Source organism: Poecilia formosa, unplaced genomic scaffold (assembly GCF_000485575.1).
Source record: "Poecilia formosa unplaced genomic scaffold, Poecilia_formosa-5.1.2 Scaffold209, whole genome shotgun sequence".
Lineage (NCBI taxonomy): Eukaryota > Metazoa > Chordata > Actinopteri > Cyprinodontiformes > Poeciliidae > Poecilia > Poecilia formosa.
In genome coordinates this window covers 14,187-40,830 of record NW_006800148.1, presented here as the reverse complement: position 1 = coordinate 40,830, position 26,644 = coordinate 14,187, and the positions used below count along the sequence as shown (strand labels likewise).

The 26,644-nt window shown below is 39.1% G+C and overlaps 3 protein-coding genes and 1 long non-coding RNA gene across 4 annotated transcripts; 2 read left to right on the top strand and 2 right to left on the bottom strand.

Moving 5' to 3' along the window:
* On the top strand, nucleotides 1–3,494 carry cd59b (CD59 molecule (CD59 blood group) b). The gene is made up of 3 exons (XM_007567465.2): nucleotides 1–202; nucleotides 2,067–2,168; nucleotides 3,126–3,494. The coding sequence occupies exons 1-3, from the start codon at nucleotides 148–150 to the stop codon at nucleotides 3,323–3,325; spliced, it is 357 nt and encodes a 118-aa protein (XP_007567527.1). The 5' UTR covers nucleotides 1–147; the 3' UTR covers nucleotides 3,326–3,494.
* A 2,057-nt stretch (nucleotides 3,495–5,551) lies between these two features.
* On the bottom strand, nucleotides 5,552–11,206 carry kcnj11l (potassium inwardly rectifying channel subfamily J member 11, like). Its single transcript, XM_007567463.2, has 6 exons — nucleotides 10,863–11,206; nucleotides 9,702–9,864; nucleotides 8,389–8,628; nucleotides 7,238–7,507; nucleotides 6,958–7,165; nucleotides 5,552–6,108 (listed from the first exon to the last, which is right to left on the bottom strand). The coding sequence occupies exons 2-6, from the start codon at nucleotides 9,858–9,860 to the stop codon at nucleotides 5,678–5,680; spliced, it is 1,308 nt and encodes a 435-aa protein (XP_007567525.1). The 5' UTR covers nucleotides 9,861–9,864; nucleotides 10,863–11,206; the 3' UTR covers nucleotides 5,552–5,677.
* Nucleotides 11,207–12,327: 1,121 nt separating this feature from the next.
* On the top strand, nucleotides 12,328–26,292 carry LOC103148616 (uncharacterized). Its single transcript, XM_007567462.2, has 13 exons — nucleotides 12,328–12,788; nucleotides 12,859–12,952; nucleotides 13,554–13,641; nucleotides 17,451–17,787; nucleotides 18,549–18,642; nucleotides 18,713–18,800; nucleotides 19,186–19,492; nucleotides 19,586–19,679; nucleotides 19,990–20,077; nucleotides 20,772–21,084; nucleotides 23,232–23,325; nucleotides 24,074–24,161; nucleotides 25,329–26,292. The coding sequence occupies exons 1-13, from the start codon at nucleotides 12,722–12,724 to the stop codon at nucleotides 25,821–25,823; spliced, it is 2,247 nt and encodes a 748-aa protein (XP_007567524.1). The 5' UTR covers nucleotides 12,328–12,721; the 3' UTR covers nucleotides 25,824–26,292.
* Nucleotides 16,210–17,079, bottom strand: LOC107838079 (uncharacterized). Its single transcript, XR_001664141.1, has 2 exons — nucleotides 16,987–17,079; nucleotides 16,210–16,546 (listed from the first exon to the last, which is right to left on the bottom strand). It is a non-coding gene; the product is annotated as an uncharacterized LOC107838079 (long non-coding RNA).
* Nucleotides 26,293–26,644: the final 352 nt, after the last annotated feature.

The following is a 26,644-nucleotide window of genomic DNA, read 5'->3' as shown; positions in this document are numbered from 1 at the left end:
TCTGAACACAGGAGGAGGTTTCTGAACACAGCAGTTCTTTGTCCAGCGGACAAAGAACTGTTGTTCGGCATCCTCTGCGGGTCACAGCCGAACAGACCGACACCGAGCCGGACGCTCCGCTAACAACTGCTTCACTTCAGCTGCGACATGAAGCGCTGCTTCGGACTGGTTCTGCTGCTCTGGTCCGGGATGCTGCATGTGGGTGAGTGGAACTGAACCCGGCAGAACCTGATATTTAGAGAGAGAGAAGGAAATGCTTTAAGGGAGATGTTCACAGTAGAATATCAGTTTTGGATCAACTACCTTTAATTTTGTGATTTTGTCTCTAAGAGAGAAGCTGTGAAGAGATTCTTCTTGCCACAAATTCACACATTTCTGACTTTGAGGTTGAGCACACTGCAAAAACACAAGTATTTTTGTTTAGTGGAGGTATCTTTACACACTTGAAATAAGACAAAACTAACATAATTAACTTTTCAGCAAGATATAGGAACTTGTTTTAAGTCAATAATTCTTTAATATGGATTTTAAAAAGTCATTATTTTGACTTTTTCACTCCTATAGAAACTTTTAAGTAAAGGGAAAAGGTGTGTGTGAGCGAAGCGGCTTTCACACCTGGCTCAGGTAAACCGGTTCTGTCAGGAGGAATGGGATAAAATCCCAGCAAACCCAAAAGAGTTTGACTTAATTGAATGTAGTTGAGAGGTAATATTGTCCACTACTAGAGAAAAGTGTCATAATCTATAAGTGTTTGGACTTTTAGTTTCATCTGTTTATTCAGTTTTTTTTTGTTTTTTTTTACAATTTCTGTGTTGCTTATTTTGGTTTTAGATTTTAGTTCTTTATTTTATCTCATTGTGTGTTTCTTTAGGTTTTAGTGTGTCGTTTTTGTTTATGATTCTGTTTGGATTATTTACTTTCTGTTCATTCACTTCCATTGTGCCGTCATTATTGCGTAATTAGCTTTAGCTTCTCTTAATGTCAGGGTTTCCCATCGCGTCATTGCTCTCTCTTTTCCAGCTGCCTCCACTCACCTCTGATTAGCTGAGTCATTTGAGGACAGTTTTATTCAAAAATATAAAAAAACACACCTGTCTCAGGTGTAATGTGCCAGAAAAAAAGAGAGAATCTCTCAATATTATTCTGGCTTTAGGCAGATATAAACAAATGTGTTAATACCAGCTGAAACAGGAAACATTTTATCTAATTTAACATCAGAGAAATGAAAAGCTCACAATTTAATTTTGCTATTGATTATTGTGTCAATAATGGATCTGAAACATAGCTCCCCTGAAATAAAACTTTTTAAGATTTATAAGACGCTATGACTCGTAGCTGGAAGTTTATTCAGATTATATAAAAAATCTGAATCAACTTTAAAATTTTCTGTTCAGGGCTGGAATTACCTATCAGTTAATCTATTGATTATTCTGACGATTAATCGGATAATAAATTTGGCAGATTCTGCAGATTTTTCATTCAGCCGTTTAAGCCTTTTAATACAAGATTAAAAATACATTAGAAGACGCGAATAAACAAATAATTCACTTCATTGTTTAAATGAGAAAGTAAACATTTCAGTGCCTAAAGTGCAATAAAATCCTTCCTTTAGTGAACGGTTGATCATCTGCAGCTAAAACATATTTCCACATGACAGAAGCTGAGCTCTTTCTGCTGGACTAACTTCAGCTCAGTGTTTGTATGATCTGCTTTTGGATTAGTTGATTAATAATTGAATAGCAATTTGGTGCTGAACAGGAGATTTTTTTTTATCTTTAATGCAAAATGTTTATATTTTTTCCACAGCTTAGTCTCAATTACTGCTCTGAGTATGTTGCTTTTCAAGAAATTGACTTTTTTTTGAGCCTGAATTTTAACTGATTAACGATTAATCAATTATTAGTTGATGATTATGTCAATAATCGATTCATTAATCTGAGTAATCGTTTCTGCTCTGCTAGTCAGTCTGATCATTCAGATTTTTTTCTAAAAATCACATCAGATCTATGAACAATGGGAACCATCACCTTCGATCTTCCTCCTGACTCTCTGCTCCTCTTCCTCAGGTTCTGGGCTTCGCTGCTACAAGTGTGCTGATTACACGGGGCGCTGCGAGAACGTGCAGGAGTGCACATTTGAAGACTCGTGCATCTCTCTGATCGATCAAGGTCAGTTTAACTAGACTGTACTGACATGAACTTTCATATCACAGAGCCTTCATACCTCAGAGGGGATGTTGGGGTTTTGGAGACTTTTCTCAGAATCCTGTGGTCTGATTTAAAGGGGAACTTCCTTAAATGACCAACCTGGGCTCTTCGGCAGCTGTTTGTAACGTTTAACCTTCTTAAAATCCTTTATCAGACGAATAAGATTCTACAATTCATTTTCTTCAAATAGCTTTTTGGATCATATTCACTCTGACTTCACACCAACTTAAATTTGAAAGTATTTTCAAATACAGTTTTTAAACCTACAATCTCATATTAAGACCAGAAAAGAAGCAACCAGAACAAAAAAATGAAGCTTAAATTTCATCCAAAAAAATCAAGACATTTTCTGGAAAAAAAAAAAAAAAAAAAAAAAAAAAAAAAAAAAAAAAAAAAAAAAAGGAAATTTTTGAGTTCCAAAAGCCAGAAATTTGCTAGAAAAAAATCTGAAATTTTAATCCTAATTCCAGAAATTTTCCAGATCCTGGTCCTGGTTCTGCTGTGAAAAGTTTAAAATTTGACAGACAAAACTCAGAAATTTTGAGATATTAGAAATTTTCTAGAAAAAATAGGAAATTTCTGACTTTTAAAAGTTGCCAGTCTTGACTTTTGAGATTCTGAAAATTTGCAAAAGTAAAACATTTGTCACTTTCAAAACTCAGATGTTTCTGAGTTTTTCCTAGAAAATTTCTGAAATTCATATTAAAACTTCAGATTTTTTTTCCTAGCAAGTTTTAAAGTTTTTTGGCAAAAAGTTTACTCCTTTATCTACTGTGGCCCTATAAGCCATCATACAAACCTCCACCAGAATGTTCCCATCAGGATTTTATGACTTTTCTTTTCTTTTTTTCCTCTCGTTTAAGTTTAATATTCGGACTCTTTCCAGGCTCTCGGGTTCTCAGGTGTTCTGTGTTGCAGGTGGGAAGACGATCCGGCAGTGTATCCGGTACACAGAGTGTGATGTGTCCCGCCTCACCCAGATGTTCCCGTCCATCTCCAGATTCACATACAGGTGCTGCAACAGTAACCTGTGTAACTCGGGCTCCACAGCCCCCGCGGCCGGCCCGGTCCTGGTTCTGCTGTGGTCCCTGTTGAGCTTTTGGTGGTTCTGGTTCTGAATCGCTGCAGCTGTTCTGGATGTAAACGTTAAGTTGAACTAATCTTTGGCTCGCTGGTTGTTTTCAGGCTCCTGTGGCTCCTCAGGTCTCTTCTGTAAATCTGATTTTACTCATTTAAAATGTGATTTTCTGTTGGTTTAGCAGGAAATAAAATGTTCTGGCTTTTAAATTCTGGTTCTGTTTTTTTGTTTGGATCTCGGGACCATGAAGTTGTTGCATCCTTGAATCTGGTTCAGGTCAAATTAGGTCAAGTCGGGTTTTTCTATGGTGCTGTAATTCCCCAAAAAATTTTTAAGCTGAAAAAAGAAAAATTGAAATGTGCAAAAAAATTGCAACTAAAAATAAAAAGATTTGAAACAAAGAAAAAAATAAATATGAAAAATAACTTGGAACTTTTTTTTTTTTTGCAAACAAAAACTTAAATGTGAAAAATAAATTGAAAATAAAAATATCCAAAACTGTGGGAAAATATAAACATGACAAATAGTTTTGAACTCTTTTAGTTTCAAATCTTTTTTTCAGGATTAAAATTGTTTTTCAGTTTCAAAAAAAAAAAAAATCACAAAAAAACAAAACAAAACAAAACAAAAAAACCAACTACAAACATTTGAGCAAACTTTTTGGCCCCAATTTAGCACCATAAATCTCCTGATAAAAACCTTAATTTGACCTAGTTATAAAAGCAGGCTGCTGAGTTACATTTAAAGGACTATTAATTCTGGTCATAAAAAACACTTTAACACCAACAAATGTTATATAAACTTTGATGATATTTTAGTGATTATAGTTCTTCCATAGGGTCGAAGTCTGTGTTGACCTTTGGTCCACTCTCTGACCAGTCATTACCTTCTGCTACTAAGGTCTAGACTGGAATCAAACTAATAAAAATACAAGTAGATATCTAGTGCAGTGATGATATTAACTATTTATAACCTTTCAACAGAACTTTCCTTCAAAAATCCTGAAGTACAAGAAGAGGCAGCAGCTCCCCCTGCTGGACGAACATCTGATCTGTCCACAGAGATCACAGATCACTCAAAGAAAACCTGCTTGCTTACAAATATCCTCTATCTCCCTTAAAACTTTTTTTCTGTATGGATGTCCATTCCTGCCATGAAAGAAAAAATAAAACCCAACAGGAAATCATGATTTATACTTTCAGAGACATAATTATGAGATATAAAGCCAAAATTTCAACTGGATTTATCTCAAGACAGCAGATGTTTTAAAGTGGATAAGTTATACAAAGAAGGTGCAGACAAAAAAATACAAAACTAATTTATTTATACATTATAAATAACAAGAACAACAAAGACTATTTTTAATCTACAGAAGGTAAAATATCCACAGCAGTCCTCTGGATGTCCTTTATTTATTCAGTAAGTAATCTGGATATATGAAAGTCATCAATAATTTACAAAAACAAGAGAAAAGCACCACAAAAACATGACAAATCAACAATAAAACAGTTAAAGGTGACCTATCATGCTTCCTTGAAATGGTTAGGATAGATTTATCAGCTATATAAAACATGTTCCTTTAATTTTTTTGAACAAAATGATTCTTAATTTATTAGATCTTAGTCTAGTCAGTTCTGCCTATTTTGAGCTGTTTCGCAGCTTTCTGTCACTTTAAATCCAAATAAGCTGCTGCTGGCCACGCCCCCCCAACTCAACGTTTACACACGCACATGAAAATGGCTGCAAACAGATGTGCATTATACAACCATACATCTTTGAAAAGCAGACGTGGAGCCTCCTGCACAACCAACAAGAATGGTGCAAGTGGTTTGTGGATGGTAAGTTAAGAAACAAACACTTGTTTTTTCCAGCAGCCATTGTACAGCACATACAGGGGTAAAGCCATCTGACCAAACGGACTGGGGCTCTGCTTGGGTTGCTAGGTTACAGGTGGAACAGGGTTGCTAGGTAACCCTCGGTGCCCATGGAATCTGACCTAATCTAAGGTTTTTAAAATGACTCATTTTCCAAACAAAATACCCACTAACTTTGCTTGGAAAGTGTTTTTTTTAAACAGTTGGGCTGTTTTAGAAGTAGGAGAAACCCAAATTGAAAATAAAAATGTGAATTTTGTATAATAAGTCCCCTTCAAAGAGAGGAATCAGAAGCAGGATAGAGTCTGTTCTAACTGCCAGTGAGGATTCACAGATGAAGTCTGGTTTCATCTCTTTGGACCTTCTCCGTCAGACTGATGCTCTCTGTCTTATTTTTTACGTCTCTTTGGTCCTTATGGGTCTCAGAGGATGTTTGAACTTTGAACAGCTGGAATTAATCTAAATTTAAAGACACATTTGAGTATGAACACACTGAATCAGGAATCAGTTCTGTTCGTTCAGTCGCTCACGTCTCCGGGTCCTTCCTCCTCAATCTGCCGTCCAATCACCTCCAGCTGCACTTTCTTCTTCTGCCCCTTCTGCTCTGCATCCTTCTCCTGCTTCTCTGATTGGGCGTACCACGGCTGGGGGGTGGAGCCGTCGCAGGCGCGCCCTCCTCTGCGGAAACCCCCCCTGCCGGCTCTGACCAGTCCCCAGCCCTGCAGGTGAGTCTCGGACGTCCCCTCCTGGACGCCCCGGGTCTGGTCCAGCTCCTTGGCGCTGAGCGACGACATCCGGACCGGGACCGTGTTTCCGAACTTGGAGTAGTCCACGCAGTAGCGGCCATCTTCCTCTGTGATGATGGAGACGAAGCGCCGCCCCCACAGGATCTCCTCGGGAGTGTAGGAGGTGCGAGCCTGCATGGTGATGCCCGTCGTCTCCACCACACCTGAAAGAACAAAAATATCAGAACCGGTCTGTGAAATCAGAGATATAAACCCCCAAATGCTGCATCAGAACCACGTGGGTCAAGAGTCTGCAACCTTTAGATATAAAAAAGTAAGGAGTTAATTTCCACTCAAAAAAAACTTGGAAATGTTCAGCTTGGTAATTTCTGAATTTGAAAAGTTGAAAATGTGTTAGAAAAAACTCTGAAATTTTTAGATTAACCTCAAAAATATCCTAGAAAAAACACTGAAATTTCTGAGTTAGACATTTCCGTCAAACAATTTCCAAAAGTCAAAATTTTGCAACTTTTCAAACTCAGAAACATCCATTTTTCTAGACATTTTTTCCAGAAATTTTCTGATTTTTTTCTAACAATTTTCCAACTTTTCAAGTTAGAAGGCAAAAATTAACTAGAAGAGCTCTGAGTTTGAAAAGTCAAATATGTTCAACTTTTAGCACATTTCTGAGTGTGAAAAGTTGAAAATTTGCTAGAAAACCTTAGAAATTTTTAGATTCATCTTAGAAATTATCTAGAAAAAATTTGGAATTTTTAGTTTAAAAGTGGAAAATTTAAAACTTTTCAAACTGAACAAAGTTCTAATGGTCTAACATTTTTGACTTTTCAAACAGAAAAAATTCTGACATTCCCAAGTTATTTCTAGAAAATTTCTGAGATTAATCTATACATTTCTGTTTTTTGTTCCCGTTTCTTAAATTTTACTCTTACATAGTACTGCCCCTTTAAGAGCCATTGTGAAAGGTCCAAAGAGCCACTTGTGGCTCAGGAGCCTCAGGTTGTAGACCCCGGATGTACTGTGTCAGGTGGAACCAGGTGAGGGCGGGGCCTGACCTTCCAGGATGACGATGATCTCCAGGTCCTCTGCGGACAGAGACTGGGCGGACAGGTCGTACAGCGGACTCCCTCTCTCGATGGTGTGGCTGATGATCAGAGGAGAAACCAGGAAGATGCCGTTGCTCCTCAGAGGGTTCTCCACCTGGATGTCCAGCTGGCACACCGGGATCACCTCCCCTTCAGTCGTCACGGTGCGTCGGATCACCTGCGGGAAACAGCGGCGCTCCGATTAGCATCATATCCGGTGTTGGTGGTTCGAGAGGAACTGAAGTTTCACCTGCAGCTGTATGGTGGCGGAGATGATCATACTCTTCCTCAGGTCTCCGACTCGGAACATGAAGGTGGGTCGGCCGTTTCGAGTGGCGATGACGGCGTTCCTGGAGAAGATGAGCGTCTCCGCCCTGCGGTTGGCCTGCGCCGTCTTCATGAAGACGCAGCCGAGCATCACGGCGTTGATGATCAGGCCCAGAATGTTCTGGATGATCAGCGTGATGATGGCGACGGGACACTCCTCCGTCACCATCCTGCCGCCGAATCCGATGGTCACCTGGAGTCGGAAGGAGGGCGTTACCAAATAAGGACCAATTAATGGTTTATTAGATTAAAATTAGTTATATTAACGTCTGCTAGACTGTCTTTTAGTGTTGTGGTTCGGCCACCATCCAGTAGAGGGCGCCGCTGGTCATTCTTAAGTGAGCCGTTAGTATAGAAACAAAGATGGCGGAGCCATATCAGAACGGTAAAGAGAAACGGTCCACAAGAGTCCAATTTGGGGTACAAAAAGTATTTTATACGACTTTGTTTTGAAATATAAACGCTCGACAAGCTCATTTGTTACCACTTTAATATTCTAATATTCTGCTGAGCTACATGACGGAGCAGCGACAACTTCTCATTCAAAAATTACTGATGCGCTGTGAAGGTGAGAATGTAAGAAATGTAAGATGAAAGAAAAGTGGAGGCATAACGGAAAAGTTGTAACATTATGGAAAATCACATGATCCCAAAAAGTAAGGTTAAGTTTATCAGTTGTCATAAGTTAAACTTTCTGGAGCAAAGTTTTAACATTCTTTCAAGAGAAAACACAGACGATACTTCAACATGAACATCTCTCTGTAAATGGGGAGTTTAATGTTTAACATAATTTATTCTTTTCAACTTTTATTTTTCTATTCAGCAGTGTTTCCTGTTTTGTTATTTTGTTACATAATGTGAGAAAACCACAAGTTTCTCTTTACTCATCCAGTATTAAATACAAATGACACAAACTGTTAAAATTCTAGGATGTCTTGTTTAAATTCAGCATATTATGACAATCAACTCAAATTTTTAAGAAAGCAGACTTTTATCAAGCTTAGTTGATCGTTAAGATCAGTCAACTTTAGATCAGATCATTAATCGATGCCTTGCAGCAGCAGAGACGCTCACCTGGACTTCGATGGAGAAGAGGAAGGCTGAAGTGAAGGAGTGGATGGCGGTGACGCAGGGCACCGGACCCGGGTTGTTGTCTGGGTCACGGGGCTCCAGGTCTCCATGAGCGAAGGCCAGGAGCCACCAGATCATCGCGAAGAGCATCCAGGAGCAGAGGAAGGCCGAGGTGAAGATGAGGAGGGAGTGCTGCCACTTCAGGTCCACCATGGTGGTGAAGACGTCCTGCAGGAAGCGACCCTGTGAAAGAAAACAACCAGAAAACATCAAAACATGGCTGACCTCTGACCCCGCTGAAGGCTCATCTGTCTTCTTCGTCATCATCATCTGTTGGAGGAGGATGTGGAGTCATCATTTAGCAGAAACACAAAGAAACGGAGGAAAATCAGGGCAAAAATGTGCAGATGAATGAGGTTCTGGTTAACATCAGGCTAACAGAACCCTGTTGATGGACTGAAGCTCAAACCTCCATTAGTAAAGTTACACAGTCAAAAATTAATGGCAACATTTTCACTCATGTAGAACTGTCAAGAGGGAAAAATGGGGATTCATTTTTCAAAGTCATATTTTCACCACGTTATTCATAAATGTTAGTTTCACACTAAATATTTAGTTAAAGCCATATTTTTAGTTTGAAGCTAAATATTTAATTTATCAACTAAATATTTTTGCTCCAAAATCAATATTTAGTTAGTAAACTAAACTAAATCTTTAGCTTGAAACAAGAAAGTTAGCAGCTGCTAGCCAGAACTATATGTTTAGCTTGCTAAGTAGTTAGTTTGGAGCAAAATATTATAAACAATATTTTTTATAAAGCTAAAGATTTTGTTCGCAAAGCTACTAAATATCTAGTTAGCAAGCTCAATATTTAGTTTGCAAATAAAATATTTAGATCCAAACTAAATCATTAACTTTAAATTACATTTAGTTATGTTTAGTTAGCAGCAACATATGTCTGTAGAGACTGGAACTAAATGTTTAGCTTTCTAATGAAGTAGTTAGTTTGGAGCTAAACATTTACTTTATGAACTAAATATTTCGCTTAAGCTAAATTTTTAGCTTGCAAGCCACTATATGAGCGACATGGACAACCGCCCACGGTGGCATCTTGTGGGGGGCACCATAAAGGCAATTTGCCCAGAGCACCAAACAGGCTAGGACCGCCTCTGCATCGAGTCCAATCTGGTTGCATCTTTATAACAGAACTATTATTATCATGATTTCAGAAGTACGTTAACCTTTTTAACCAGAACTGACCCGCATCCCGGGTCCACACCTCAGACTGAACACAGAAACAGACTCGGCCCGTCTACCTGCTCCCTGATGTTCTTGTGAGCCACGTTGCAGGATCCAGTTTTGGTGATGAAGCGAGCTTTGAGGGACCTGGTGCGGCTGCGGTTCGGCTGGTTCTGGTCCTCGGCCAGCCGGGTCAGCAGGAACCCGTCCGGCAGGAGGCCCTTCCTGGCCAACATGGTGCTACAGTAACAGAACAACATGCGATATTTACTTTATCTGATGGGACAGAAGTTCATCTAAAGCAAGTTTTTAAAGCTGCTTTTCTTGCACACAAAACATTTTTTTCTTTTTTCCTTTTTATTAAATGTTCAGGTTTGGTTTAATAAGTTGTGTTGCTAAAATAAAACAGTTTAATTAAAGCAGAAATAATTCATCATGAACTGCTCGGTTCTGGATCTCTTTTCCTTTGTGATGTTAATTAATGTGAACCCAACATGCAGCGTGTCACTTCCTGAAAGATTGCCAGCAGGTTTTATAAGTAACAACATCCAGAACCGAACCCTCTGACTTCATTAGTTACAGAAAGGCTGCAACTAAAGATAATTTCAGTAATGATTATTCTGACTATTAATTGATTAATCAGTTTTAAAAATTGGCACATTCTGCAGTTTTGTCAATTAACCACTTCTCTTTTTACACAATATCAGAAATACATTAAAAGATGCAAATAAGGAAATAATTAAATTACTTTTTAAATAATTTTATTGCCTAAAACACTAAACCAGCATTCATTTAGCTTCAGATGTATTTATTTCTGTTGGTCCTAAATGCATCTATTGGTCTATTGATTTGTTGATTTATTTTTTATTAATAATTGGAGAGCAAAAGTCAGAACGTGGACCAGGTGAAACTAAAAATGCCACTTGAATTCTGGGTAGAACAGATTTACAGGCAAAGAAAGTTTTTAATCTGAAATGTAAAATCTAAATATTTTTTGTTCAGTTTTGATTTAATCACTGCTCTGATTTTCTTGTTTAATCTAACGGCCATTTTTATTTTTATGTCTATTATTTTAGTTTCTAAAGGAACAATTTGATCTCCCTGGCCTGGTGCAGGAACAGTAAATAAGGTCACAGAGATCCGCTTTCTGCAGGTAGCGCTCCTTCAGAATATTTCTGTGCTGTTGTTTCTGTTTTAGGATCTGATCTCATCCTGCGCCCCGGTTTTCCCAGATTTACCTGATAGATCCTGGAAAATCCTGGAAAAATAGCCGATAACGAGGAAACGACGCTCACGTTAACGCGACTCCTTCACCGGGACACGTCGTTTCACCTTCATCCCCATCCTCATCATCATTGAGTAGATAAACATCAGCACCTGCAGACGCGCGCACAGGAGTCCGAGCGCGCGCGCACAAGGTTGCGATGTCACGTGGTGTTACCTGTTGAGGTGGGAAACGGATCAAAGGTGATCGGGGGAAGTTTTCAGGACGTGATCCGCGACACGGACTCCATCATTCCCATCAGGATGTTCTGAGACAGGGAGAACCGAGTCAGGGTGGAACAGGTGGGAATACAGTTTCCGGTTCCACCCTTCAAAATAAGACAACACGCATTTAGTTTTTTAAAGGTCAAAAACAGAGATATATGGAAGCGCACTGCTTTTTTCCCCTGCGTGATGGCATTGCGCTTCCGTACAATGCGCTTCCGTAGAATTAAACTGTGACATTAGATTTCCTGCCTTTTTAGTGTGTGAATATCTTAAACTTCACTTTATTCTTCAGGATCATAACAGGTTCACTGTGCAGAAACTTCCTGCAGCCTGCAGGGGGCAGAAGAGCAGAGTTTATATCCATAGAAACAGTAAACGTCGTCATTGTCACAATTTTATTGTCTCGGATTATCAACTTCACCACCGAAGTTTGAACAAATTACAAGTTACATGTTTCAGATCAGCCATAATATTATGACCATTAATGTTTAGCAGATTTATTCCTTCCCACTAAACTGATAACTTGAGAGGGAGAAACAAAAAAATATCATCCCAGTTTACGGACAACAAAGTCAGTAAAGTCAAAAGTTGTGTGTGACCAACGTGGTCTTCACTTGTTTTGTCTGCCAACATTCAATAAAAAAAGATACATAAAAATCTATAAAATATTCGGTCTATAATTATTATGGTATTGACCAAAGATAAATAACTTGAGCAACGCTTACTGACCTACAAAAAAATTGTAGTCGGATTTTATGTCAGAAAAAATGTTATGCAATTAATGTAAATATCTGGTTTATATATGTACATATTTGAGTTGAAATTAATTGTTTCTGTTATTATAGTTTTTATTTACAGTAAAAGAGGCTCATCACAGTATATAATATAATATAATATAATATAATATAATATAATATAATATAATATAATATAATATATGCTGCTCAAAAAAATAAAGGGAACATTTCACTTTAATTTTGTGTGTGGCTCCAAATCCAGGCCTCCATTGGTTAATAAATTTGATTTCCATTGATGATTTTTGTGTGATTTTGTTGTCAGCACATTCAACTTTGTACAGAACAAAGTATTCAATGAGAATATTTCATTCATTCAGATCTAGGATGTGTTATTTGAGTGTTCCCTTTATTTTTTTGAGCAGTGTATAATATGTGTTTGTAACTCCGCCCTCTCCAGATTTCGGTCACATGACTTCGGGGAGGTTTGGGCGGAGGTATCGAGCGCTCCTTTCCTCAGCACCAGCAGCAGCAGCTAGCTCTGGTACCTCCAACGGGTTTATTTACGGTTCTGCCCGATGATTCTGCGGTGGTGTCATTAAGTTCTGACACATGCCGGACATCGGAACCTGTCCCAGCTGTCTGTAACCGGACTCCCAGCTCGGCAGGAAGCTCGGATCTGTTTGGTTTGTTGTGTTGTGTTAGCCGGAAAAAAGCTAACGGACGGTTTAACCATTCGGAGCTCTGCCGAACCGAACTGGACCCAACTTGCTGAATGGACCGAAGCTGGAGGAAACTGGAGGAACCGAACTACACGATGAGCTAACTTGTAGGAAGCGGGCCCGAACACCAGAACGAGTCCCCGCTCTCCCATGATCACCATGGAGCCGACCCTCCAACCGAGCCTGCAGCCGAACCTCCAGGAGAACTCCTACAAGAGTGAGTATCTTCAGCCCCTGTGGGTCGTGTCCTGTTGATGCACCCGTGACCTTTGACCTCTGACCTACAGTGACGGAGGAGGACGTGAAGAGGCTGATCCAATTCCGGGCCTCCAACGAGGTTCTGTTCACTGGGAAGAGGAATTCGGCTAAGATCGCCTGGAGGTGAGGAGGTCTCAGCATGGTTTGGGCCGAGTCAGGGTTGGTTCTGTGGTCCAGATCAGGGTCCTAGCCTGGTTCTGTTGAAGACACCAGACACACACCTGCAGTTTTTGTTAAAGTTTCATCTGTTTTTTTTTTTTAATTGAGAAAAACTGATTTGGAAAAACGTTTCTTTGCCTGATTTTGTTATTTTTTTGTTACTAAAATTAATTGTCGTCATTTTCGTCCTTTAAAATACAAAAATTTCCACTTAGCTTTATACTTTGGTTCATCTGATGATGTCATTTTTGTTTGGATCATTTATTTAGTACTTGAGTTGATTTTTTACCAAATACTTTTTATTTTTACTTGAGTAAAAATATGTTGAAGTCGTGCTGCTCTTACTGGAGTCTAATTTTTGGAAACTCTGCCCACATCTGGTAATAAATCAGATTAAAACCAGAGACTCCTGCTTTAGAACAAATGAATCCAGAGTTTTGGCCTCGTTTTAAATCATCTCGTTGGACGTCTGCTGCCCGTTTCATCATTCTCCACACATGGAGTCTATAAACTCTACATTCTTGGGTTATCTCTGTCTCAGATGTTGTCCTCTGTCACTCCTCAGCACCATCCTGAAGGGTTTGGGTCTGGAGGGGAAGCTGACGGCTGACCAGATCGCCAAGAAATGGGACAACCTGCGGACCAAATATAAGGTGAGTTCAGGTTACAGAGGGATGATCGGCAATTTATAAACTGTTTTTCACATCACCACAAACTGCTGTTCAAGATAAAACATAAAATAATTACATTTAAAGAAAAGTGCATGAGTAAGATAATTGGGTCTGTAATGATCAATTGAATTAATCAAGATAAATCAGTTATTCAAATGATTGTCAACTTATTTAGTAATTGATTAATATAGATATAACTAGAGTATATAGACTCGAAAAAGGCCATTTGCTGAAAGAACAGCATATTCAGAGTAGTAATTTAACCAAAACTGTGCAAAAAAAAATTACAGTTTACATTTAAGACAAAAAAATTAAACACCTTCGTGTGTAAAAATGTTCTACAAAATTCTGTAAAAACAAAACTAATCTCATGTTATCTTTCAGCTGCAGATGCATCATTTGCCACAAATCATTTTATTGCATTTAGGAAATAAAATGTTTATTTTCTTATCTAAAAGATTAATTAAAATATTTGTAATATAAAGTATATTTCTAATATTGTATAAAGTAAGCATAAGGGGTTAAAAGAAAAATCTGTGAAATGTGCCAGGTTTATTCTTTCCCGATTAAATCGTTTAGAATAATTATTTCATGAAGTAATCTTTAGTTGCAACCCTAATTTATAACAGGAATCACTGATGTGAAAATTTGGACTGATATCAATATATTATGACCGATAACTGATATTTGTTGGTATATGTTTATACACTGATTAATCAACAAAATAATCAACAAAATAATCAATTAGTAAAATAAACATTAGTTACAGCTCTGAAGATAATAGATATTGACATTAATAATGGCAAATTAAATGGATGCATCTGGATTTATTTTAAAACAAAAAGAGCAGCTGTGGAGGAAAGTTGTCCTGCAGCCTTTTGGCCACAACTTGAAGACTTTTATCTTTTTAGTTTTCTGGTTCAGGAAAAAAATAACAAATTCATAATTTTAGCATAAACAGAACAAAACCTATTTTTAGGCAGATAAACTGGACCGAACCGGTCACTGCTTTATATGAAAGGTCTGATCTTTTAAAGTGAATTCTCAGCCCAGTAGGAGGACATGGTGATTAATATAAAACTGGTTTGTTTCAGGGTCAAACCTGAACATTACGGTTTGATTTCTTCAGGTTTAACTCACCGTCCCAGAAGATTTTGGTTGATTGTAGCCAGAAAAAAAGCTGGTTTTTCTCAACATTTTGTTATTTTTGTGTCACATGTTGAACTCAACATGTTTAATGTTCAGGGTTCCTACCCAGTCAGGATAAGTGTAGGAAAAGACACTCAGTACCAGACTGCCATTGTCTAAAGGGGGCAGGGAATGCTGTGTCACTGCTTCCTTCCTTCCTGCCTCGTATCCTGTGACCTGTCTTTCCTTTCTTTCTTCCTTCCTCTCTCATGTCCCTTTGTCCCCGTCTTACATTCTTGTTGCCTTTTTCCCTCCATGTGACCTTCCTTTCTTCTTTGTTGTCTTTGATTTTTTGCGTTATACTTCCATTCCTGTGATACTTCCCTCTTTCCTGATTTTCTTCTTTCTTTTCTTGTGCCTTTTCCATCTCTGTTCTTTCCCTGTCAGCTCTTCCATCTGTGTTGATCTGACTCTGAATCAGAAAGGAAAGCACATTTCTGCACCTATGGCGTGCTAAAAAACAGATTCAAACTTAAGTTCACTTTAACTGGTTGATAAAGGTGTTAGATTATAAATATAAACCATTGTTTTATAAAAAAAAAAACTGGAAGTGGAACAAGTAAGAAATTTGTCTGACCTTGATGAACTCTACTTTACTTCCTTCTCTCCTGTCTGTCTTTTTTTCTTTCCTTATGTCCTTCCTTATTTAGTTTTTGTGTAAATTATGTAAATTGTGTAATAATATTTTTGCTTCTGTTTTACTGAATCCAGTGATCAATTTAGATAACTTTTCAAAACACACATACAGCTAGATATGTAAAAATGGTGAAGGATGTGAATAAAATACTGAATAATATCGACTAGTTATCAGAATACAGGATGAAAATAGGAAAGTACCCAGTATTGAGCCATGGGGAACCCCAATAATTTAAATTGTGTTAACAAATGGAGCAGTTTTAGCATTTACAGAATAATTACTATCAGCAGCTGCTACATTAATAAGGATTTTGATGGGTTCTTTTATCTTTTTGGGTCTTTTTTTAATCAACTCCTCTAAATATTCCTGCATTAAACCCTCTGCTGTAACAGCTGGATCTCTCAAAGAACCAGCCCTGCTGTGAGGACGCAGTCAGACTATAAACCAGCTTTAGCTCATCATTTATTTATCCCTCCTTCAGATGTTTGAGTTCTGTTCGTGTAGCTCAGCAGGACGGGATGTGATCAGGGAATCTGCACCACACAACACCGAGCTGCAGGGGTTTTTAATAACACAGCAGTGGAGTTGGTTCTGGGTTTGCTTCATCTGATGCTGCAGCCTTTTTAAAGCTCTGGTGTTAGGATTCAGCTGAACTTCTGCAGGAGTTCATAAAGAAAAATAGAAATTGAGAGTAATTTCAATAAAAAAATGAGAACACTGTTTTCTTTACCAATTCAAAACTTTGGTGAAAATCTCCTACATCTTTCCAGATATCTGGATTATTTAGGGTGCATTCACACCTGTCATGTTTAGTCCGCTTTAATCCAACTCTACTTCATTTGTCTAGAAAGTCAGGTTTGTTTGGGGAAGCAATTGAATCAAAAAAGTGAACTCTGGTCTGCCTAAAAACCTCGGTCTTGGTTTTGATTAAGTGAATTCTGGTACAAATGCATATGTGGATGTCAAACTGACTGGAAACTGCTACAAAAGTAGGAAGTTGACTCAAACACAAGGCATTCTGGGTAAATATGACCAAAACAAAAGCGAGAGTGCTGTTAAAATCTGATGCTACTCTAGGTCTGGACAATAAATCAATAACGACTGGACATATATCAATAGATAACATGTCCAACAGAATATTCAATAATTTCACTGAACTCAGAATCACAAAGCATTCTGGGGGATGTAGGCGGAGGAAAGACTTTAGCCACTTAAACTTTCATGGTTAGCTAAGATAGATTTGTGGAATCAACTAACTCTCTCAGTCTTTGGTTACCTAGCAACTCTCTCAGTCTTTGGTTACCTAGCAACACCCTGTTGAGTAACTTGTGCAGCAGCAGTTTCAAGTTTCACCACTGTGCCTCAAAACTACTTAAAAATAAAAGACACAAAGGCGTGGAACGAAAACTGTGGATAAAACAGGAAAGGTCAAGCCAACAGTTTGGAAATTTTTCAGAAATTTAAAACAAAAAACTAATCAATAACTAAAAATATCGACTGACATGAAAGGTTTACGTCATGACGCGTTTTTCAGCCGTATCATCCAAACCTACTCTACTCTGTTCTGGTTTACATTTCGTGAAGAAGGGAGTGTCGCTAAGGCGAACCACAGCTCTTGTGGTTCCATGGGGCCGGGTGGAACCGGTCGCAAGTTGTAATGTGAACACGCTCGGAACCGTTCCGTTCCGTGCAGTGCGAAAGCGCCTTAAGTGTCTTCTTCAGATGTTTTTGTGTCGTTTCCTTCAGTGGTTCTTGGTGCAGCGCCCCCACAGGCGAGGAGAGGAACATGTTTTTCAATTAGTTTGGATTGTTTGGCCCAGTGCAATGTGAAAGGGAATTACAGTAGCTGAAAATGTAGCAAATGTTGCAGTTTTGGTCCAGTCAGGTGTGAAACCCCCCTGACTGCTTCTACCAGCTAGTGAAGTTCACATCTGAGCCTGCTGGGGTCACTGTGCTCCTCTTTCAGGACCTGAAACAGCCCTACCAGGGCCAGGAGCACCTTGGGGTCGTGGTGGAGTCTTGGCCCTGGTTCCACATCATGGACGAAGCGATGCAGGGCCGCCTGTTTAACAGCAGCCTGGTTCTGAGTCCGGACAGTTCTGGCAACACAGCCCACCCCACCGACTGCCAGCCCTGCCAGAACCAGGAGAACACGGACATCCTGGAGTTCCTCATCAAGACGGAGATGGACGAGACGGTGACGGGCGAGCCGGTGGAGGAAGACGAGCCGGTCCACGCCGAGGTCCCGCCCACCGGAGGCGTTCCCATGGGATGGCGGAGGATGACAGAGTGCACGTATAAAAGTAGGTGAACCTTCCTGAGATCATTACATCAAAGTAATGATTTGGAAAACTTCTACTTTTAGAAATATTTGTACTTGAGTTGTTTTATTATGAAGTATTGCTACTCTTACTTGAGTAAAATTTCTGGACGGATTCTCTGCCCTCTTGAGCAACTTCACTGAATGAAAACAAGTTTTAGTCAAAATTCAGACACACAAACCTGCAGTTTTTGTTAAAGTTTTATATTGAAAGAAACTGATTTGGAAAAATCAGTTTCCAAATCTGATTTTTGCTTGATTTTGTTACAAACATCTTTCAGGGATGAAAATCTAACAGTAACATAGAAATGAACTTCACTCTTTAGCTGGATTTCCATTCACCATAAAATTGTGAAAAAACAAAAAACTTAATAGAAACACGGCAGTTTTGACAAAAGGTTTTTCTCTTGGTTGAGGTGGTTTTTCAGCTGTTTTAAAATTATGTAAATTTAATAAAATTGCTATGGAAACACTTTACCAGTCATGTGATGAACAGCTTTCTGTTACTACTGGTGGAAAAGGCGGAGACGACAGGAGCTGGTTGGAGGATGATGGTGCAGCTTGTCTTTTTTTTATTTTTGTGACTTATTACATGAACAAACTTACTCATGTGATTTTATTTAATTGCGTTTCTTACTAACTGGAAACAGAAAAACAGAATTGTGAATTGTGTTTTGTAGACATTAGCATATCATCATAGTTTTGTGCCCATTGTAATGGAAACCTGATTCTTCTGTCCAACAGTGACCGAGGCCGAAACCGAGAGGATGATCAAACTCCGAGCTGCAAACGAAGCTCTGTTCACGGGCAGAAAACACTCGGCCAAGCCAGCCTGGAGGTGAGATTCCCTCACGTTATATTATAACTACCTAAGTTAGAAATGAAAACGTTCTCTTTGTTTTCCTCAGAGCCATCCTGTTTGAGCTCGGTCTGCAGGGGCGGCTGACCACAGAGCAGCTGGCCAAGAAGTGGGACAACCTGAAGAGGAGGTATAAGGTACATAAACCGCCTGAACCCCCAGAATGCCCTGCAGCGATGCTGTACGGAGAGAAATCTGCTCCAATATTACTGCAAGCAAAGAACATGCTTCAAAAATAAAAACTGGGGATGCACCAATATGGAAATTGCTGTTAGAGCCGGTAACAGATATGACCAAACAAATACATGTCCAGCCTCCTCCACTTCCCCCCACAGAGGCAAACGGCAACAAGATGAACATAAATACTATCTGCTATTAGTAGAACAGTTTTATTTATCAAACTGATACAAATATGTAAAAAAAAACAAAAAAAAAACTTGTCCAATATTGTACATTATCTAAAAAAAAAAATTAAAATAATTTCCAAACTGAATCACTGAAAACTGTTTGCGTCTCCTCCAGGAGCTGAAGTTTCCGTCCCGCGGAGTGGAGGCCAACCCAAACTCCTGGCCCTGGTTCTACCGGATGAACGACGCCATGGAGGGCCGACTGGCCAACGCCGCGCCCATCCTCGCTCCCATCGTGGAGGATGGAGACGAGGAGTGCGAGGCTCTTTTACCGACGCCGAAGAAACGGGCGCGGCGAAGCCGGGGAGGGATGGCCGAGTTCCTGACGGAGTCTGAGATGGATCTGTTGGTCGATAACGAAGAGAAGATCGGATCGTCGGCTCTGGGTGATCTGCACCGGATCACAGAGTTCACCTACAAACGTAAGAGACCGGAAACAGGAAGGTGTTGTTGTTCTACTTCTCTGTGATGAGTTCTCTCAGATTAATGTGCCGGTGAAACTTAAATGTCCACAGTAACAGAAGAAGACACGAGGCGACTGATTGAGCTGCGAGCTGCTAATGAGGCTCTGTTCACCGGCAGGAGGAACACGGCAAAACCCGCCTGGAGGTCAGGAATATCAACACCGACGTCACTGACGGAGACCAGGGGTCCCTTAGAAAACAGAATTATTTTATTATGTTGTGTTTAATTGATTTAACTGCGACATTTAATTGACCATCCTTCCAGTACAGCAAGAATGTGGTAAAAAAATATCAATACAACTGAAATAAAGGACATTTTGTCTGCAAATCAATTAAACACAATATCAATAATCCTCTTTTATCAGTGATGGAGCCCTGGTCTCCATCACAATCACAGTTAATATTCATGATTCCAGCTAAGCTTCCTGTTTAAAAAGGTTCTGGTTCTGATTCAGGGGGATTGTGAAGGAAATGGGTCTGACTGGGAGGATAACTCCAGACCAGGTGGCCAAGAAATGGGACAACCTGAAGACTAAATTCAAGGTTTGTTCTAAAGTATCGACTGTTTTACTGTGAAAAATTTCTTTTTTTTCCCCCCCGCAAATTCACAAGAAACCTCATAAAGTTAGTAAGTTCATTTATCTGACACAGAAATTAACAATTAAAACATGATTAAAAATGTCAAGGAAAAACTAAATAGCACAGATAATTAAGGCTGAAATGATTAATCATGAAAGTTGATTATTTAAATAATCATCAACTAGTTTAGTTATCAATAATCATTATTATGACTCTATGAGCCTATTATGACCGACGTATCTGCACTGCAAAAACATAAAATCTTACCAATTAATTTTGGCCTTATATATAATGCAAACATCTTAGTTCACTTGAAATAAGGCAAAACTAACAAACAAGTAACTTTTCAGAAACATATAGGAGTTTGTTTTAAGTAAAATTTTCCCATGTTATAAGTGAAATAATCTAGTACTTTTTCACCAACTTTAAGGAATTATTGACCCAAACAAGCTCTTCTTTGTTGTTGAAAAGTTACTTGTAAGTTAGTTTTGTCTTACTTGGTAATATTTTGTGTTTTTACAGTGTGTTTCTTATAATTACTCCCAGCTTCTCTGGAAACTGTTGCGAAGGTCATTAAATGATAAATTGTGTAAATTTATCAGAATGAATCCGTCTCTTTGGCGCTGCTGGTTCTGAATCTTGTGTCCTGCCTGTGAAGGACCTGAAGTTTCCTCCTCGCGGTATGGAGGCCCAGACCAACCCGGCCTCCTGGCCCTGGTTCCAGCTGATGAGCGACGCTCTGGAGGGCCGGCTGGCCGATAAAGCCCCCAGAGTGACGCCGGTGTGGACCAGCGAGGAGGACGCCGTGTTCGGGTCGTCTCCGCCCCCCGACTGCCTGATGGGGGAGCGGAGCGGCATGTCGGAGCTGGACAGCATGGCGGGCGGAGACCACGGCGAGGCCGACGCCGCCGTCACCTACATCGACGCCAGCGGAGAGGAGTGCGCCACGCCGTCAGAGCTCTCCTACAAAAGTAAGTACAAGTACTTTCCTGGACAAACTAAAAAGTCAAAACCAACACAGAGTCCACACTCTATGATTTTCTTCATCGTTGTGTCTTTACTGTTAATCAATAGGCCTGTCAGGATAACACGTTTTGTTGGACAATAAATTGTCCCAGAAGTTATTGTGATAAATATAATAATATTGTTGTTTTGAGACCATTTTAATGTAATGTCATGATAATGGAATAATAATGCAAGAACACATTCTCAGAGATAATTAAACATTAAATTTTAATGAATATTTAACATTGGAACTGAAAGACATTTTTTATTACCCAAAATAAAATCAACAAAACAGCAGAAACAATAAATAAAATGAATTATGGTATTGCTGTAAACCAATTTGTCCTTCAAACTAAGGACTTGTTGAGACCAAAACATCAGATTGAAGACATTTGTCATACAGTTTTAGAGAAAAATAGTAAATCCTGCAAATGGAAATTGAGCTTATTTTAATTTATCATTCTATTAATCGATTATTTAATTTTGTCTGTACATTACACAACTTTGCATAGCTTCTATTAAGGTAACCTAAAGAGCATGTGTTTTACAAAAATTTAATAATTTCCACTAATTTTAAAATATTCTTTTGTTATGAATGAAATCATTTTATGTGTAAATATTGCAGTACCACATTGCATCAACAGGGGGCGCAAATGTTTAATTTATTACTATTAATCTGAACTAAGATATTCTTAATCAAAATCAACTATTTAGCTTAAAATCTTATTCACGTTAGAATATAGCTTAGCAGGAAGTCAAGATTTAATATTTATTTCATAAACTGGCCAGTGTTCCGGTTTATCTGCACTATCTTGGTCCGGTTTGTTTTGGATTTCTTATTAACTCTAAAACTGACTGAGACCAAATCAGTCTATATTCAAAACCCCTTCGATGGAGCTGCAGGAAATGTTTTCTCTGCTGTAATGATGTGGACACAAGCTGCTTATCTGATCTGAACTCATCCTGAATCCGTCTCATCTGTTTGTTCAGGAAGAAGGAAAATATGGGTCGATGCTTCAAAACCTCCAAAATACGGGACACATCCACCACAGCACCAGGCTTAACAATGATAATGTGTTATTGTGATGTCAATGCACAACATTTTTATTTCACCAACATTTGAGTTGTATTCACCTGAACAAGATTTAATTTGATTCTGCTCTTTCCAGAGGTGAAGTATCCAAAAACTTTTACTCAAGTAAGAGTAAAAAGTAGCTGCCCAAAGAAATATTCAAGACTAAAAAGTATCTGATAAAAAGTCGACTCAAGTAGTGAGTAATTGATCAAAACATTAACCATTTAATCTTTTAAAAATTACATCATCAAATGGACCAAAATGTAAAGTTATGTGGAAATTTTGGGTATTTTATGAACCAAAATGAAAATAATTCATATAAATTGCGTAATTAGAAAAATAACAAAAGCAGACAAAAGAAAAAAAAATTCTTTCAATATAAAATTTATGAAACTTAGACAAAAACTGCAGGTGTGTGTCTGTGTCTGGTGAATTATTGGTTTAAACAAAGTTAAAACAGTGAGGTTACTCACTGAGTAGAGTAGCGATACCTCATAATAAAATCACACAAGTAAAAGTAAATAATACAGTGTAGTAAAATACTCCAAAATGTAAATTTTTAAAAAAAACTAAATTTAAAAAAAATGTTACTTTAGTAAATGTAACTAGTTGCTGCCACCTCTGGTTATTTCCATGTGACATGACAGATTAAAAAGAGGTATTTAATCAACATAATATTTTAATTTATTTCTTACTTAAATCTTTTCTTTGTACATTTCTCCATATAGGTCTATAAAATACATTTTTCGAAGTCGCTGCGACTTTTGACGGATTACAGACGAAAAACAGTTGCGCCACGATTTCTACGTTGACATGATATTTTATCATGTAAGGGGAGGGAGTGCCATCTAGTGTTTGTAAATATAAATTGCAGGCTAAAGTCAACATCGGGCTACTGTGGACCATTGGCAACGGTATCAGTGATTCAGAGGTAAAACGAACCCAGACTCACCAGAGATCAGGGATCTTGCAGATAAACAGCGAGTAATTTCCAGAAACGCGTGACTGCAGCGGGTCTCTGCTGTGTCTGCTTCCCAGTGAGCGACCAGGACACCAGGAGGATGATCAAACTCCGAGCTTCCAACGAGATGCTCTTCACCGGGAGGAGGAACGCTGCCAAAGCTGCCTGGAGGTGAGGAGGAGATGCTTTCGGCTGCAAAAAATTAACGATTAGTGGTTCGTTAGATTAAAACTGGTTCCAGTCGGTTAGCTAATAACTAATTAATTAATAACTTAGAACTTTTAGTGTTGTAGTTTCGTCGCCATCCAGCAGAGGGCGCCGCTGGTCATCCTTAGTAAGTAGAGCCGTTGATATAAAAACAAAAATGGCGGAGGTTTCCAGAATGGGTAAAGAGAAACAAACATTATCCGATTTGGGAAGCAAAATGCACTTTGCGCGATGACAGAAAAGCGGTGGGTATAATGTAGAAAAAAATAATAAAACAAAATATAAAAAACATAAGGACGGTTGATTTTGATGGCTGTCTGAGGTAATGCGCTTCAGGGAGCGAAGTTTTAACATTCCTTCAAGGCGGTATTTCTGCATTTCTTTCTTTTCATGGGTATTTAAGTTTTTCACATTTTATTCATTTTATCTTTTATATTTTTATTCATCATTAAAGAGGTTCCTGTTTTATATTTTGTTAAATATGTATGTTTAATAATGTGAGAAAACCACAATTTTCTGTTTATCCAGTCAGTATTTAATACAGCTGACACAAAAACGTTTAATTCAGCCCTTATAAATTAGCCCTTTTATGTGATGGATAGACAGCTGGCCCTCTTGAAAGAAGAGAAAACTCAGGAAGCTCAGTCAACTTTAGATTAACTCATTAATGCACAACTTGCATCTGTTGATGACGTATGACCTGCTTCCTCAGAGCCATCTTGAAGGAGCTCGGCCTGCAGGGAAAAGTCTCCACCTACCAGATGGCAAAGAAGTGGGACAATCTAAAGAGGAGGTACAAGGTGAGACATTCCCACCATCCTATCAATGCTTTCATGATTCCTGCTCCAATTTCACAGGGAATGGCGAGGCTTAGTCCACCCATAGCTGGATGTCTTTGGAAATTAATACATTTTTATGTATTATGGCATTTCATCCTCATGAAAACTGACATTTTTTTTAAACACTAAAAGTTATTATTTATAGAAACTCTCATTTAAAAATCGCAAAAAAATATCCATATTGGCTTTGACAAGATTCCCAGTCAACATTGTCTTGTGTTTTATTAATTTGGGGAGTTCTGGTTAGAACATATTTATAAACAAAAGAGTTTATTTAATCTGAAATGCAAAATATGTATATTTTTGTACAGCTGTGGCTAAATCTTTGCTCTGAGTGTGTTGCTTCAGCAAATGGCTTTTTTCGAATTTGTATACTCCAGTTTTTGACTATTCGATTACTAAAGTAGTTGATGATTATTTCAATAATCATGATTTATTCAATTAATTGTTTGAACCCCATTTCTGTTGTGATACAGGTCTTAAAGGAGCAGTAGACTGTAAAAATCGACTTTTTTGAGCTGTACATCATGTTATAATGTTATTACCCCATCAAAACAAACCTGGAGTGTTCCTTTGAATCTTTAATGCATGTTTGAGAAATGCTTTAATCTCCATGGGAACCATTCAGCTGTGCAAAATGCGTGAGTGGACCTAGCCCTTCCTATGAGACACAGCTCCTCCTCAGAGTTGCAGTTTACAAGCATCCAAGCTCCTTGCAACTCCCTCACTCAGCTCCTTCAGACTAGCCAGCACCAATTAACAAACAGCTGGTGTAACTGTGTGTCTGCTGAGCTCATTATAGGAGCTACTTCTCAGTGAAACACTGGTAAAAACGTTGTTAAAGGGTTAATAGAGCAGTCATTTTGTGAAGAAGGAGGAGTTTCAGAAAGAGCAGAAGTTCTTAAAGCGACAGAGGCACAATTTTAAAACGTTAAGATGTGAAGTCAAATTCCTTTTAAGTCATATCTAATATAGCATTTTTCTAACAACTGAAAGTAACATAGTTACTTAATTATGCTATAAAATGGCACTATGCGCCACATAATACTGCCTCTTTAAATGTAATCCATAATGGTCTTGAACTCAATTTGGTGAAAGCTGCAGAAACCATGTCTACCTTCTGTTCAGGACCTGAAGTATCCTCCTGTTGGGATGGAGAGTGCAGCTGACAGCGCCTCCTCCTGGCCGTGGTTCCACCTGATGAACGACGCCATGGAGGGCCGTCTGGCCGGTAGCGCTCCCCTCCTCACGCCTCTAACTCAGGATGACGACCAGCACCCAGACCCCGCCCCCAGACACAGGCTCCGCCTCCCTCCGGTGCAGCAGCCGTCCTCGTCCACGGACTTCCAGGAGCCGTGCGGCGGGTCGCTGGGAGGACTGGAGCGGGAGTGGGAGGCGGTGGAGCGGGAGCGAGCGGTGCTGGACCGGGAGCGGGAGATGGTGGAGCGGGACCGGGCGACGGTGCAGGTGGAGCGGCTGTGGTTGGACCGGGAGCGGGCGGCCGTGGAGCAGGACCGCGCCCTGGTGGAGCAGGAGAGGGCGGCGCTGGTCCGGGACAGGGAGGCGCTGAACCAGCGAGCCCTGATGATGAACCCTGTGGGACATCTGAACAGCCTGATGTAGGCGGGACGATGTGGGGACGCAGAGCGTCATTCTGCTGTGGATCCAGACTGATGCTGCTGGGGGAAAAAGGCTGGTCCTGGCTCAGGTTCAGATCCTGGTTCTGCAGGTCCACCGGGTTTATCAGGGAGTTATCTTCTCCTTCTTACTGCTCATCATCTCTGAGTCAAACCGACTCAAAACACAAAATCTTACCAAGTACGTTTGGTCTAGTTCCTAGTGCAAGTATCTCAGTATACTTCAAATAAGACAAAGATAACATAAATGCACCATTTCAGCAAGATATGAGAGAGTGGTGTCCTAACATTTTTTGGGCCTGCCAATATCTGCGTCCCCTATCTATTGTACTCAGGGGCCATATTGTTTTTGTGACTTTAAATGAAAAATAATTCTGATATGAATTTTTTTTTTAAGTGCTCAGTACAACAGCATATTAAGGCCATTTCAGATATAAGAAATGAGTACATTTCTGCCAAAAAAAAAAAAAAAACAGAAATTTTGAGATTAAGCCCAGAAATTTTCTGAAAAAACAACTTAAAAAAAAAAAAGAAAAAGTCCAAAAATGTTGAGTTGGGGGGTCCACAAAAATTATTCCAGGGACCACAGTTTAGACATCCCTTATATAGTAGCTTGTTTTCGGTCATTCATTCATTAATATTGATTTTAAAAAGTTACAGTTTTGCTGGCAGATTATTCCACTTTATAACGGCATCGTTTCTCCATGTTGAATATGAAACGTTTCACTTTATCAACTTAAAAGAAACTCCTCTGTCTGAAGTTACTTGCAAGTTAGTTTTGTTTTATTTCAAGTCTATTACAATATT